This window comes from Myotis daubentonii, chromosome 6 (assembly GCF_963259705.1).
Source record: "Myotis daubentonii chromosome 6, mMyoDau2.1, whole genome shotgun sequence".
Taxonomy (NCBI): Eukaryota; Metazoa; Chordata; class Mammalia; order Chiroptera; family Vespertilionidae; genus Myotis; species Myotis daubentonii.
In genome coordinates, this window is record NC_081845.1 from 60,676,192 (window position 1) to 60,691,962 (window position 15,771).

Below are 15,771 nucleotides of genomic sequence, written 5' to 3' on the forward strand. Positions count from 1 at the left end.
CAAGTAATTTTAGTAGTATTTTAGTACAGATTTAAGTACATGACGTCATACGGTGTGTGCATGAGCAAAAAAAATGGAGCTGCTAATTAGTGTTATATGCCTAGATTTTATCAATTTACTGTGTGCCATTGGGTCAGTGACTTGGAGCCAAAGACTTTTGTATCTGTTTCCTCTTCTCTGCTTGCCTAATATTCCACAGAATTATGTTGCAAAGATTAGATAAGGTGATAAGTTTTGAGAAAATCAAAGGTTACAACATTTGAATGTAATGTATTATAATGTTGCTGGTAAAATGTCAAGAACATAGATACAGGAATGGCCAGGTTTTAATTAGAGAAATGTGTGTTTCCTTAGTAGGTCAGATATATATTATTTGTCCTCTTTTCTAAGCAACCCATGAATAACAAATATCTCTAGAATTTTGCAGTGTAATTGTCTAAATAATAAAAATTGGGACTCTTAGGTTAGCTAAATTAATGTATTTCCTATGAAAAGACAGTGGCAGACTAATGTTATGTGGATCAGACCTTAAGTTTTAATTCATGCAGAATTGTCCATGAAGTATTTTAAGCAATACAAATATAAATTTATAAACTTATTTGTCTTATTTATTTTAGATATTGCTTCAGCATTTGTGGCTCCTGTGGATCTGCAAGCCTATCCCATGTATTGCACTGTAGTGGCATATCCAACAGATTTAAGTACAATTAAACAAAGACTGGAAAACAGGTTTTACAGGTTAGAACTGTTTGCTACTACCAAAAGAAAGCTAAATGATTCTTTCCTCCATTTACTGATCTTCTATAGCACTGTTTCTCAAACATTGATGTACATAAAAATCATCTGGGATTTTGTTAAGGTTTACAGTAGGACCTGAGATTCTACATTTCTAAAAAGTTTCCAGCAGTGTTGCTGCTGGTGGTCTTATAGTTGCTAATATGAGTTTCTGCTCACTGTCTTTATATTGTATTTTATAAAGCAAGCCGAAGTATTTCATTTTCTCCAAGATACTGCATTGAATATTTGTTCGTTAATTGATTTTTCATAGAATAATATAAAAATTTGTCTTTTTTTCTTATTTTGCTTCTATTCAGCTTATGAAGACTTATCCTGAATTTTCATTTTTCATTTATAGGTTAGCTTGAAATATAACTAGGGTTGTGTTTTTTTTTAAAGACAATTTTAATTAATTTGCATCATCACCTTCCTGTTAATAATTTCAATAAATATTGAGTTCTAATCTCAGACAGGCTTTGTAGGTTTATTACCTAAAATACCTTGTCAAAAAGTGATTTAAGTCTATAGTTTTGACATAATGAAATCATATTTGTTTTCATTTTTCTTATATGACTTGCTAGACAGGCCAACAACATTTTAATTCAGATAATACTTCATTAAAATCTTCTCTTTCTGACCAGCTTTATATTACTTCAGTTCTTTACATTTTTATTTATTTAAATTAGGAAAGTTTTTATTCATATTTTTCTACATAAAATTAGTGCTTTCCATTCTTTTTATTACTTAAAGTATAACTCTCATTTGGTACTTAGTTTACCTGGCACTGAAAATGCCATTTGTTATTCCTTTCTGACAAAAGTAGATTTTCTCAATAAAAACATTACTGGCATTTGGGGCTGTCCTCTATCCTTTAAGTGCCGATAGCAGCCCCTAGTTGTAAAACTAAAAATGTCTCCAGACATTGCCAATGGCCAGAGGGGTGGCGGGGGGGAGGAAGGGGGCAGAATCACCCCTGATTAAGAACCACCAGAATAAAAGAAAATTAAGAAATTAGATTGCAGGTTCTGAAGACCTTTCTGATCTTGTTAGGTGTTTCTACTGTTGCTTCATTGATATTTATCAAAAGCATAGGAAATGATAATGTGCCTCCCAGCTATCGTACCTTTGTAGCACATTTCTTTAAATTTTTAACTCCACATGTCAGAAGTTGAAGAGAATAAATGGAGAAGAAAGTATTAACTATAGCCTTCTTTCTCCTAGTCCCCCTAAATTGCTATGTCTTAGGACTTATACCTAGTGCTTCAAAGATGGAACACGATATGGAGGGTAACAGGGAAAGAATTGTTCTTATACAGTGGTTTTTGGACTTCAGCTAGAAAGATAAACTTACAGCATCTCCCACTGTTGTTATAAATATACTTTCTCATAGAAATACTGCTCATTATAAAAATTGCTAAGGTATACATATCAAGTACATTGCAGCTTAAATAGAATTTTTGGCATTAGCCTGGCTTAATAATAATCAAGTTTGGAAAACATCTTTTGGGATACAATCCTTACATAAATTTGAAACTACCTGTTTTTCTGATAATATGGTTACAGACCCAAATTATGTTCATAAGTGCCATTTCACTGTTTAAGCTTTTTTGCTTCTCTGTTACTTTACTTATTGGCTTCAGACTTCCTACAGTTTATGATTTTCCTCTTTAACACTTCTTTTAGTCTTTCGTTAAACTACTGTCAATTTGCCCTGCTGGTATTAATCTAATACCTTATTTTACACACAGTTTTCTATAAGGTTTTCTGAAGATACCTGTGATTTTATTAGTAGAATTAGCCTTGTGAATGCTATTTTAAATCCACAGAAGCATTTCTGTATCCACAACTATAAATTTTTAAAATTCCATATAATTTTTTTTCACACTTCAGTAATATTCTAGAAGTCATCTTTGGTTTTTCTTTAAGAAATAAGATAATAAACACCAAATGTCAATTCAATGTTAAAAATAATTTTCATATACTTACCTTTCTTGGTAAACTAACATGGTTACTATGTTTTTATATTTTTATATCACATAAGCAGGCTATCAATTAGCTTTTCATTTTTACATGTCATTTAATTGCCAGTAATATAATTAGATGAAAATTGTTTTCTCTTCACATAAATGTCAGATATGCTTATTATAAAAAATGACACCATATATGACAGGAATAAGCTCAAAATAAAAACTCCAGTTCCCTTCTGCTACTCTGCCTATAGACAGTCTTTCTCCCTAAAAGAAGGAACATTGTGGATTAGACACAGTGTGTCTAATCAGACATATGCTATGCGAATACATAATGTTACTACATTTTTTCCCCTTACACAAAGAGGTGATATTTTGAAAATAACTTTAAGGTGTGAGTTTTGTACCTGATTTAAGACTGCAATTTGAAAAGTTTCAATGTCTTGGTTTAAAATTTTGTGGCTATATTTCTAAATATAATGAGGTTAATCCTTCTGTATTTTGTTTAAAGGCGGGTTTCTTCCCTAATGTGGGAAGTTCGATATATAGAGCATAACACTCGAACATTTAATGAGCCTGGAAGCCCTATTGTAAAAGCTGCTAAGTTTGTGACTGATCTTCTTCTACATTTTATCAAGTGAGTTATTTTTCCACACGTAATTATAATTACTGTAATAATTAATAGAAATATTGTCAGATACAATCTTTTTTATATGAATAATATCAATGCTGTGTTATACACATGGTCCCACTCAAAACAGGGAGCACATAATGTCTGTCTAAGGCAGCGGTTCTCAACCTGTGGGTCGCGATCCCTTTGGCGGTCGAATGACCCTTTCACAGGGATGGCCTAAGACCATCCTGCATATCAGATATTTACATTATGATTCATAACAGTAGCAAGATTACAGTTATGAAGTAGCAACGAAAATAATTTTATGGTTTGGTCACAACATGAGGAACTATTTAAAGGGCCAGGAGGTTGAGAACCACTGGTCTAAGGTAACATTTAAACATTTAGTTCATTAGTATTATTTACGAAATCATAAAAATTGTGTTATACAGTTAACATAAACAAACATGTATCCTTTTCTAAATCCAACTGTTGGACAATAATAATAACTATTTATTGAACGTGTAATGTTTAACCTAAAATAATTCTTATAGCCAAAATAATCTTAAATGTGGGAGAGATCATTATCTGGAATTTATAGTTAAGAAAACTGAGTCTTTTAGAGGTTAACTTCACAGTCAATGAATGTCTGCTATTTGATTTGAAAGCCTTTAATCTTAATATTATAGTACCCTGTCAAGTTTATAAACAAGTATTTAAAGAGTCTAGCAGGAGATTAAATTTAACTTTCGAGATGATTCTTCTTTAAAGCCTGCTTTACCTCCTCATTCATTGATCCTATATCAAGAGTGATAACAATCACTTTTTAAGGCAGCCACACTTTTATTTACTTGACTTAGGGATTTATGTAAGCACTAGAGACCCAGTGCATGAAATTCGTGCACTGGTAGGGTCCCGAGCAGCTGCCTGCAGGGGCCTCCCTCCCTTCCCCTGGCAGGCCTCACCTCCCGGTCGAACTCCTGGTTAAGGGGACAATTTGCATACTATGCTTTTATTATATAGGATAGAATGAATTGAGCCTTCTAAATTGAAGCCAGAGGATGAATGATCTTGTTAAGAGGAGACAATGTATTTTATAATTTAAATATTCAGCTGCTATCAGCTTTTATTTTTACATGAAGGGATCATCAAGACTTTTTTTTTTTTTAAATATATTTTATTGATTTTTTTACAGAGAGGAAGGGAGAGAGATAGAGAGTCAGAAACATCGATGAGAGAGAAACATCGATCAGCCGCCTCCTGCACATCCCCCACTGGGGATGTGCCGGCAACCGAGGTATATGCCCTTGACCGGAATCGAACCCGGGACCTTTCAGTCCGCAGGCCGACGCTCTATCCACTGAGCCAAACCGGTTTCGGCGACTTTTTTTTTTTTAACATCTCAAGCTATTGTCTTTACCGATCATAATCAGAGGCTCCCTTTTCCTGGTATTAGTTGTTTATATTTTTGCTAAGGAATGTAGGTAATTTCAATTTAAGAAAACAGTAGAGAAAATTAGTAAAATGAACTTTATGCCCTTCGTCTACCTTATTCCCTAAAGAAATCTGTTGCCTTGCAAGTGGTTTGGGGGTTATTGTTACAATCCATTGCTTTTCAGTAAAATTGATAATCAAGAATTAGCTATCCTCAGAGGACTGTTTATTTAACTTGGTTTCATTAGCTTATAATGTTTTAACTAAAGTCTTTAGTCTATAATTTTGTAAGTGTTATGTGGATATTTATTTACATCTATTTTTTCAGAGATATGAATCAGTAGAATTTGGATAGAGTAAATTTATATTGTAGTGAAATAATTTAAATAAAACAATTATTTTTGTATTTGGAATAGACTATACAGTTGTATTTTTTTCAAATAGTTATTGTGAAGTGCCTTGTAAGAACAGACTAATACAACATTTTATTTATTTTAATCCTCACCCAAGGATAGGCTTTCCATTGATTTTTAGAAAGAATGGAAGAGAGGGCGGGAGGGCTAGAGAAACTGGGGCCAGGATCGAACCTGCAACCCAGATACTTGTCCCTGACCGGGAATCAAATCCAAGACCTTTGGTGTGTGGGCCGACAATCTAACCGCTTAACAATACCAGCCAGGGAGATTAATAGATTTAAAGCAGCATTCATATTGTATGTATCTAAAAATAAATCTCTGGCAATATATATATATGTATGTATATATATATATATATGTATGTATGTGTGTATGTGTGTATGTGTGTGTATGTATATATATAATTTGTTAAAGCCATTTTTGACTGAAAGTAGTTTTCAAAATGTTATTTCAAAATTTTGATTATACTTTTTAATTGATTTATTTGGCCTAATTTCAAACAATGGATGTATACAAAGTTATGTAATAGATACTTGGAGATAGAAAGAAGTGTATATTTAACCTCTTAATATAATTTATAGACAGGTAAATCTGTAAATAACTATAATTTATTTCTTTAAATTGGGTGAAGTAGAGTACATGAGCAGAAAGAAGTAAGGGATACAGTGTTGTAAACTCATGTGGGCCAGATCACGGAGGGCCTTGAATGCTGATCTAAAGAACTAGACTTTTAAAATATGGGCACTGGAAGCATGGGTCTATGAAAATATTTTAACATGAAACTTACCTGATGCATAATATGCCTTAAATATTGTAATTTTAAAAAAAATTATGTATTGGTTTGAAGGAGAGAGAAAAAAACTATTAATTTATTATTCCACTTATTTATGCATTCATTGGTTAATTTTTGTATGTGCCCTGAGTGGGAATTGAACCCACAACCTTGGCATATTGGGACAACGCTCTAACCAACTTAGGTACCTGTCCATGACATCTCTGAAAATATTTACTACAGTGTCTAATATTTATAGGGAAGAGACATAAAGCATAAATAGCAGATTGGCTGCTATAGCTTCCAAGTAAGAAGTGATGAGGGAGCCGAAACCGGTTTGGTTCAGTGGATAGAGTGTTGGCCTGTGGACTGAGGGGTCCCAGGTTCGATTCCGGTCAAGGGCATGTACCTGGGTTGCGGGCACATTCCCAGTGGGAGATGTGCAGGAGGCAGCTGATCGATGTTTCTAGCTCTCTATCTCTCTCCCTCTCTGTAAAAAATCAATAAAATATATTTAAAAAAAAAAAAAGAAATGATGAGGGATTAATTTATGGAAGTAAGAGAAAGGCGGATGCCAAGATATTTTAAAGCTTATATTCACAGAACTTGTCCCATGATTGGATTGATAAAGAGGCAGGGGGTGGAATAATGAAAAACTGTGCACTACTTCGAAAACGTGGAATACTGTTTTAAAAAAATACAGAAAAACGAGGAAGAGTGTCTGGGAGTGACATTTAGGTTCAAAAATGTGGAATTTTAGGTAATGGTAGGAATCTCATAAGAGTCAGACCAAATTACAGGAATTTGGAATTCATTTACACAAATACAATGCAGAAATATAAGGTTATCAGGGCAAAAGTTACAGTGTCAAGAGAAGATGACTAAGGATAAAATTTTAGGAAATAACTATGTGTAAGAATGAAAAAATTAAGAAATTAGTAGGTATTTCCTTTTCCTTGTAGACTGAGTAATAAAAGGAGGCATCCGACCCACATCAATGATCTGAGCAAAATTTGGAGATGAGAATTGGATTGGGTTTGGTATAAAGAAATAGGCCTGATTGGAGGCTTCACATAGAGTGGAGGAAAAGGGTCAGATGTGTGTTTTGGCGTCAACCTATGAAATAAGCCTTCAGCCTTTAAGTTTTATCTTCAAATCTGTTTTAGTAACAGATTTAAAGGGAAAATATCTCATGACTCTAATCTCATATACTAATATTTCCTTGTTATTTAGGGATCAGACTTGCTATAACATAATTCCACTCTACAATTCAATGAAGAAGAAAGTTTTGTCTGACTCTGAGGTATTTAATATTGCATTATAATTGTTACACTGGTCTTATTCTGTATAAAAAACATACACATAGTAGTTTTAAATAAATGCCATTATGAAAACTATTTTTGTCTAATGCTATAGTTAACTTAATGGTTCAGAATTTTTTTGTTTTTTGTTATAAAGAATTTTTTTTAAAAAGATAGGGAAGAGACTTTAATGAGTCAGTAAAGTGCTCCAGCATATCCATTATAGATTTACTAAAGTGTAAAGGAGATAATTGGTATATAAACAACTGTAGATTACGGTTGACACTTGAACAACATGGGGTTTAAGGGCGCTGACTCCCCGAGCAGTCAAAAATCTGTATAACTTTTACCTCCCCCAAGACTTAGCTACTAATAACCTACTGTTGACCAGAAACCTTGCTGATAACATAGTTTATTAACACACATTTTATATGTTATATGTATTACATACTGTATTCTTACAATAAAGTAAACCAGAAAAAAGAAAATTATATAAGAAAAAATACATTTATGTATTATATTGTATGTATTTAATAAAAAAAATTGTGTGTAAGTGGACCTTCCCAATTTAAACACATATGCAAGCGTTCACTGTAATAATGAAACCTAGAACATTTAATAAATTAGATAAATTCTTGCTTCAAAGGAAGAAGAGAAAGATGCTGATGTGCCAGGAACTTCTACTCGAAAAAGGAAGGTAATATATTTTTTGTTTTAACAGAAGAACTTTATGTGAATTAAAATGTACTCAGAGCATTTTTTTTCTTTATTCTTTTTTTATTTACTGTTAGTATTCCAAGTAAATTCCCATCACAAAATGCATGATTATCAGAACTAGGTAAATGATATTTTCTATTTTTTGTGTTACTGGATATTACCTAATTATGTAAGACTGCATTAAAAATACAAGATTTATTTTTGTCATTTTTTAATATTTTTTTAACACTTTTATTTTAGGACTATCAGCCTAGAAGAAGATTACGAAATAGAGCTCAGTCTTATGATATTCAAGCATGGAAGAAACAATGTCAAGAATTGTTAAATCTCATATTTCAGTGTGAAGATTCTGAGCCTTTCCGCCAGCCAGTAGATCTCCTTGAATATCCAGTATGTATTTTTGAAAATATTTTCTTTACCTGTCTGTTTCACTCTGTCTTGTTCATGAAAATTTGCTATTTAAATTATTTTTTATGGATATAGTGTATTTCTTCATTATTTCACACATGTTCTCATTACCCATTTGGTTATAAAGAGCATCTAAGTTGGATATTGTGGTAAAATAGAAACAACTCTGAACTAATATTCCAAAGAATTGGGTTATGGTTACTAATTGTGCAATTTTCTCAACTAATTTTTTTTTAATGTCTACACACACACACACACACACAAATTCTATAAGTTTATTACAACCTTATGGGGTTGTAGAGATGAAATGAGATTACATTAAAATAGTTTTAAACTGAAGCACTATATACAAATGTAAGTTGACATTATTATATATGTTTAGGTTAGGTCAACTCATGATCTTTTGGGATTCATGGTTAAAAGATTGAGTAGTCATGATTTAAGTATTTATTTTTGCATGTAGTCTTAGCAATCTAAATAAGCTTAAAATGAACCTTAATTTCTTCATTCAGTTATTAAAGTTTGTACAGTTCAGATAACTTTTGTGGTTTGAAATTAAAATTAAAATGCAGTATTTTATAATATGAGACCATGAACTGGATGTGGTATTATCTGACATATGTGTTTATGTGTATGTTCTAACTTAATGATGAAAATAGAAATTTCATCATAAATATCATAAATGCCTTTTCTCATTTAAAATCAAGAAACATGGGATCTTAAGTGTAAAAGATAAATCTTTAATTCCAGCAGTGTGATAAACTGGGCTAATTCAAGCCCTACCCTCCAAAAAACTCTTTAGAGGAACTGAGCTAATGCTTCAATGCTCTGGTTTTCAGTTCTTTTTGTTTTGGGAACCTGTGGATTTCCCTTTGTTTCTTGCAAACCCAACTTTGTGATTTAGAAAATAAATTATAATTTACCCACTGCTTGCAGGAGTTTGTATTCTGGACTTTTCCCCAGAAAAGAAGTGATAGATTTTAGAAGCACAAGTATTAACACTGAGCACGGAGACAGGTGAAGCCATATGAGCCATGATGAGGAAGGAAATTGGAACTGAGACTCCACTGTTGAAAGACTTTACCTTCAATGAAAATAATAGAATATTATTCTTTCTAAAGAAGAATGTCTCTTTGGTGTCAGAGAAATATCCCTAAGCTTGCACTATGCACGGATTTGGAGTCTAGATTTACACACCCTGTGGTGTAGATATTCATCAAGGGAAAAGAAACCAATTCCTACTAAAGCTGAACTAATGATAAAAAGAAATTGTAAACTATATAAGGGTGTGATCTGTTATGTATATGATAACAGAAACAATAAATGGAAATAATAGATTATTCTGAAACATGATTATACTTCATCAAATGAAAACACTTTCATTGTAAGATGAATGGTATTTTATGTACCACTAAGACAAAGAAATAAAATTGCCAATTAAACTTTGACTTGTCATTTTGGTTTAAGAGATAAATGGAGGGATAAGAAGCATAAGGAAATAAAGACTAAAGACAATAAGAAAAATGTTAAAGCAATTATACAGAAAATACAGGAGATACCCAAAACTGGCCCAATCAATTCATTTTACTGAGGTTGAACTGAGGCTTAGATCAAGTAGCTTTCCAAATTATGTAGCAATTTATTGACACAGTGAGAACAGGAGGCCATTTCTCGTGTATCTAGTGCACTAGAGCTATATGTATTGTTCTTAGAGAATAGGTAATACATAGGAATGCAGTCTCTCTTAAGTATTCAAAATAATGAGAATGCTATTTAGAACCTCTCAACCTGCTAAAAGTATTAGCAGACAGAAAATACCAGAAGAAAAAAATTTAATCTACTGTCTCTTGTTGAATTCCTTGATGGAGGTGTGAAAACTTATGGCTCTTTACGATTTCTTAATACTGTCACAAAGGAGAAGAGGAAACTTGGATAACCTGCTTTTTATACTTCAGAATTAACTATAATTAACTATCAGCCTTATCAGTAGAATATTTAAGGCAATAATGCTCTTCATACTTAAGCTTTTGTATGAAAATAATTACTTTACATTTTGAGTTTATCCAAATCAATATTTTAAAAATGAAACTTTTTTATGGAAAGTAGCATGCCAAATATTCTACTCCATTTACTTATTCAACAGAATTCTATTGAGTGGCTACCATATGCACTAAGGAAAATGAAATGCTGTACATAAATTTGACATTTAACCAACGTTTTATAAAACGTGAAAAATTTTCTATATCATTTTCCCAAATTTTGCAGTTTACAAATCCAATATATTATAATATTTAATATCCAAGTAATTATAGATTTTTGTCAAATTGATTTGATGTCCTTAAGAATATAGAAAGGTTGGACACTGTCCAGATGTTGTTACCATGCATAAAGCAATTTTGTAACTATTCCCTCACTCCCATCTGAAGAGTCAGGCATTCAGTCTTTGGAATATTAACTATGTTTTTTATTGATTTTAGAGAAAGAGGAAGTTGGGGGCGGGGGGAGAGATACATCAATTGGTTGCCTCCCATATGCATTCTGATCAGGGATCAAACCTGCAACTTGGGTTTGTGCCCTGACTGTGAATCGAACTGGTAACCTTTCTGTGAGAGGTACTATGCTCAACTAACTAGGTTACACCGCCCAGGGCTGGAATTTCTTTTTTCCTTTCTTTTTTTTTTTTTTTTTTTTTTTAACGACAGCCTTCTGCTAGTAAGGTACTTAATTTCTGCAAATGGCCAAGTTATTTAGACCAAATTTGGTACATAGGGTAGACTTGTACACTGTTTTTTGCTAAAATCAAAATATTACTAAAAGGTAGTAAGACCAATTTAATGTGTGACTTTATAAAGTGGTTCTAAAGTTATTAATAGGTGAAACACTTCAAAATATTTTAGTCAGCCCATGCCAGGTGGCTCAGTTAATTGGATTATCATTTTGTACACCAAAGGGTTGCAAGTTTAATTTCAGGTCAGGGCACATACTCAGATTGTGGGTTCAATCCCTGAGCACGCATAAAAGAGGCAACCAATAGATGTTTCTCACATCAATATTTCTTCCCCCCCCCCCCTTCTTTGTCTCTAAAATCAATAAAAATATATCCTTAGGTGAGGATTTTAAAAAATATAAAAAATACATTTTTTGGTCAAAAGCTATATAATTGGATTTATGAGAAGGAGTAGGCATATTTTCCCCACTAAATAGAACTAGAAAATTGTGTATGTTTGGTATAAAATAAATTTAAGAAAATTCTGAAAGGTGGAGAGAAGATGGACGGACAGGGTAGGACCTGAGGAACAACACAGTAGTGAATTTCGTGGGGTTGTGTTTGTTTGTTTGTTTGTTTTGCCTTACATATTCACTATCTGGATACTGGAGAAATGCCAACGTGCACTGACCAGAAAAGCCTACTGTCTCCAGCCAAGAAAGGGGCAGCCTAGCAACACAAAGTTTATAGACAATAATTGCTCTATCAGCCAAATACCATAGAAAAATTGTGGCCTTACTCCTTTCCCACCTGCAAAGCCTTTGGAGAGCCATCTCCATGCTTCCCAAGTACCAGCCTAGACTTCCACCCCCCACCTGGCAGTAATGAGGTAACCCTGCCCTATGTCTTTGTATGATATAAGCAGAGGCCTAGTGGGGAGTCAAGACTTTGACCACTGATCAGTGATAACAAGGCGACCCTCATAGTGTCAGTAGAGGCTATGCAATAGCAAAGGTACTCCCACCCTGGCTGGTATCATGGAAATCTAGCAAGGAACATGAACTCCTAGCCCTTTCAATAGTTTCAAAGAGGTATTTCTCAATCCTCAAGTGTCCATGAAGGCCGAATAAGACCTGGACTTACAATCCCACTTGGCAGTAACAAGGCAGTTCTCTCTCTTAGCCCAAAGAGAGGTCAGAGTAAAGCACAAGATTTAAAAAAGATCTAACCTTAGACTCAAAATGTCCAGGTTTTAATCAAAAATCTCTTGTCATACCAAGAAAGTTTCAAAAGGATTTAGAAGAATCAAATGGAAATAGAACTAAAAAATAATAACGGAAAAACTCGCTGAAGAGAGCAAAGGAAAGAATCAGTGAGCATAAAGGTAAAAAATATGGGTAGGGAAGGTTTCTGTGCATCACTTGAACTGGTAAATGTTGACACCATTATATTTTGATGATCATGTATATAAGATACCTGAACAACTACTTACTAGACTATATAGAGATTTATAGTCATGAACATTATAGACAAAACAAATGGAATTGTTCAAGTGACCTATAAGATTGGAAAAAATAAACAGAACAAACCAAACAATTAAATGAGACATAATTGAAATCATTTAGTGTGTCTTTCAACTACATTGTAACCAAACTAGAAATCAGTAACGAAAAAGTAACAAGAAAATCTCTAAACACATGGTAACTAAACAGCAAACTTCTAAATAATCCATGATTTAAAGAAGACTTATTTGGCCCTTAACTGGTTAGGCTCAGTGGATAGAGCATTGGCCTGTGGACTCAAGGGTCCCAGGTTCGATCCCGGTCACGGGCACCAAAATACAAAAATAAAAAAATACAATAAATAAAGAAGACTTATTTGGAAATAAGTTTAAAAAAACATTGAACTTAATGAAAATGAATACAAATCAAAATCTGTGGAACACAACTAAAGCAAATCAGGGAAATTGATAGCACTAAATAGTTAATCAGAAGAGGAAAAATCTCAAATCAATAATATAAGCTCTCTCTTTAAGAACCTAGAAAAAGAAGAGTAAAATTAACCAAAAGTGAGCAAAAGAAAGGAAATATTAAGAGCAGAAATCCGTGAAACTGAAAACAAAAACAACAGAGAAAATCCATAAAACCAAAAGCTGGTACTTAATAAAATTGGCAAAGCTCTATTAAGATTTACAGAGTTAAAAAGAGAGAAGACATATTGCTTCTATGAGGAATGCAATAGGGGATATCACTGCAGACCCTGCCAATATAAAAAGGATAATAAAGGAACACTACAGACAACTCCACATATAAATTTGACATCCTAGATGGAATGGGCCAATTTTTAAGTTCAAAGTGCCTTATTCACCCTATATGAATAAATTATTTGAATAGCCCTATAACTAATAAGGAAATTTAATTTACAGTTAAAAGCTTTCAGAAAAGAAATCGCAAATCTAGATATCTTCACTGGAGAATTCTACCAGATGTTTAAAGATTTCACACAAATTCTACACAGTCTTTTCCACAGGTAGAGAAGAGAACACTTCGCTCAATCTATAAAGCCAGTATTATCCTGATATCAAACTAGACAAAATCAGTACAAAAGAAAAATTTAAAATTCTTAATAAGATCAACAAATTAGAATTCAGCAATATATAAAAATGATTTTATTCCATGACCAAGTGGATGGTTTTTTTTTCAGGGATGTAAAACTGGTTCAGTATTCAAAAATTAACCATATTCATTAATGTAGAAAAAGCATTTAACAGAATGAAATACCTGTTTGTTCTGAAATGTACATGTTGGATATGATATGGTATAGTAAAGTCATCATGGCCACTGGAGAACAAGAACGAAGCTTTTGAGAGGAAGGTTATTATACTTGCAGGTTCTACGGAGGGGGGTCACCCAAAGCTACTTGGTACCATAGTGAATCATCACATTTTGATTGGGTGACAGAAGATAGGAGCAAGGGAAAAGTTTAGGCCAGACCCTTTCTTGGGATTTCAATGAGAGAGACAAGGCAGGGCAAGGGTAAACAATTTAGAATGGATTAACATGTTCCCAGTGCAGCCCTTAGCTAACGTTAAGAGGAAGGTCAGTGTCTTCTCAGATTTGTAAGGCCCCCAAAATGCCAGAGCATCAAGAATACAGAAAATAAGAAAAAATAGTATAATTGGCCCTGTGACAAATGGATGCTAAATAGACAAATACATAACCTAAGAAAACTAGGAATAGTGGGGAACTTGAATAACTTGATAAGTAACCTATAGCTAACATCATGCTTAATTGTGAAAAACTGAATGTTTCCCTCCCTGATATTGGAAATAAGGCAAGAATGTCCATTTTTACTGCTATTCAATATAGTACTACAAATTCTAGGCAGTGGAACACAGCAAGAAAGGAAATAGAAGGTATGCAGATTATTAAGGAAGAAATAAATCTTCCAGTTTTTAAATGGCAATCCTGTTTGCTTCATGGTAAAACATATTTGATCATAATTTAAACTTGATGGTTCAAAGTCAAGTTATATTTCGAAAAATATGGTTGCATATGCCAAGGCTATGGAAAAGGTATAGTACTCTTTATCCCTATTAGGAGATACTGTATTTAGATACCCTTCTGCTATTCTGTTGCTTCTTTTCTGCTTTCACTTGTTTTTATTACTTTTTTATACATAGTTGGCTAGATGGAGACTGGATGATTCCCCTTCTCTATAATATGAATTACATAGGCTTTGTGACAACTATTTAAATTATGATTATGTTTCAGTGAGTCAGCAGCCTTTAGAGTTTATAGATAGCATAAAGTTTTGGGGTTTTTTTTACATCAAACTTATATTTGTAGTTGTAGAGCTGAAATTTTTTTTCAATACTTTTTAATCCCCTTCTAACACAATTCCATTTACCTCTTCCCCAAGGAGCTTTGGGGGCGAGAGGCAGCTGTGGGAAACAGAATTTAACAGGTTCTTGAATGAGAAAAATCTTGTGTTGACTGCAATATAAGGTAGAGAGCATGAAAAAAATTATTAGGTAAAAGGGATCCTTGGTGAGGAAAACAAGGAACGATTATTAATAGTTCTAGGACTTTTGTTCATCACAGAAATTGTATGTGAATCCCTGTGCTGAGATGTAATGCCTTGTGGTAGTAATGATGATAATACCACCTATTTTTCCTCTCTTAGGACTACAGAGACATCATTGACACTCCAATGGATTTTGCTACTGTTAGAGAAACTTTAGAGGCTGGGAATTATGAGTCACCAATGGAGTTATGTAAAGATGTCAGACTTATTTTTAGTAATTCTAAAGCATATACACCAAGCAAAAGATCAAGGGTATATAATTAAATTGTTTTCTTTTATTTGTGTTTAAATTAAATGAAATTATTAGAAAAAGTTTTGTCATTTTTATTTAAAATTTAGAGCAAAGTTGATTGACTTTCTATGTTCTTAATAGTATCCTACTGGAAAAAAGAATTGACTTCTTTATACATTGTTCCTTCTATGAAATAACACTGGTGTCACTAATGTTTAAGGATGCCTACTTTTCGTGAAGTAGTGTAGTTAAATAGATACCACATATGTATTGTCCTGGTATATTTTAGGGCTACGTGGGCTTTTGCACCTATTTTCTGCATTAGAAGAAAGGACCATTTT

General features: G+C 33.1%; 1 protein-coding gene across 6 annotated transcripts in view; it reads left to right on the forward strand.

Annotated features, from left to right (window-relative positions):
* The window catches only part of PHIP (pleckstrin homology domain interacting protein), a 158,021-nt gene that overhangs the window by 127,972 nt on the left and 14,278 nt on the right, over positions 1-15,771 (forward strand). For 4 of the 6 annotated variants that reach the window (XM_059701139.1, XM_059701135.1, XM_059701134.1 and 1 more), the window contains 6 exons: positions 618-738; positions 3,256-3,381; positions 7,213-7,282; positions 7,927-7,977; positions 8,238-8,387; positions 15,298-15,450. In XM_059701139.1, the coding sequence (XP_059557122.1) occupies positions 618-738; positions 3,256-3,381; positions 7,213-7,282; positions 7,927-7,977; positions 8,238-8,387; positions 15,298-15,450 (671 nt within the window). The remainder of the gene's footprint in view (positions 1-617; positions 739-3,255; positions 3,382-7,212; positions 7,283-7,926; positions 7,978-8,237; positions 8,388-15,297; positions 15,451-15,771) is intronic. The other 2 variants (XM_059701137.1, XM_059701136.1) reach the window with 2 other exon arrangements.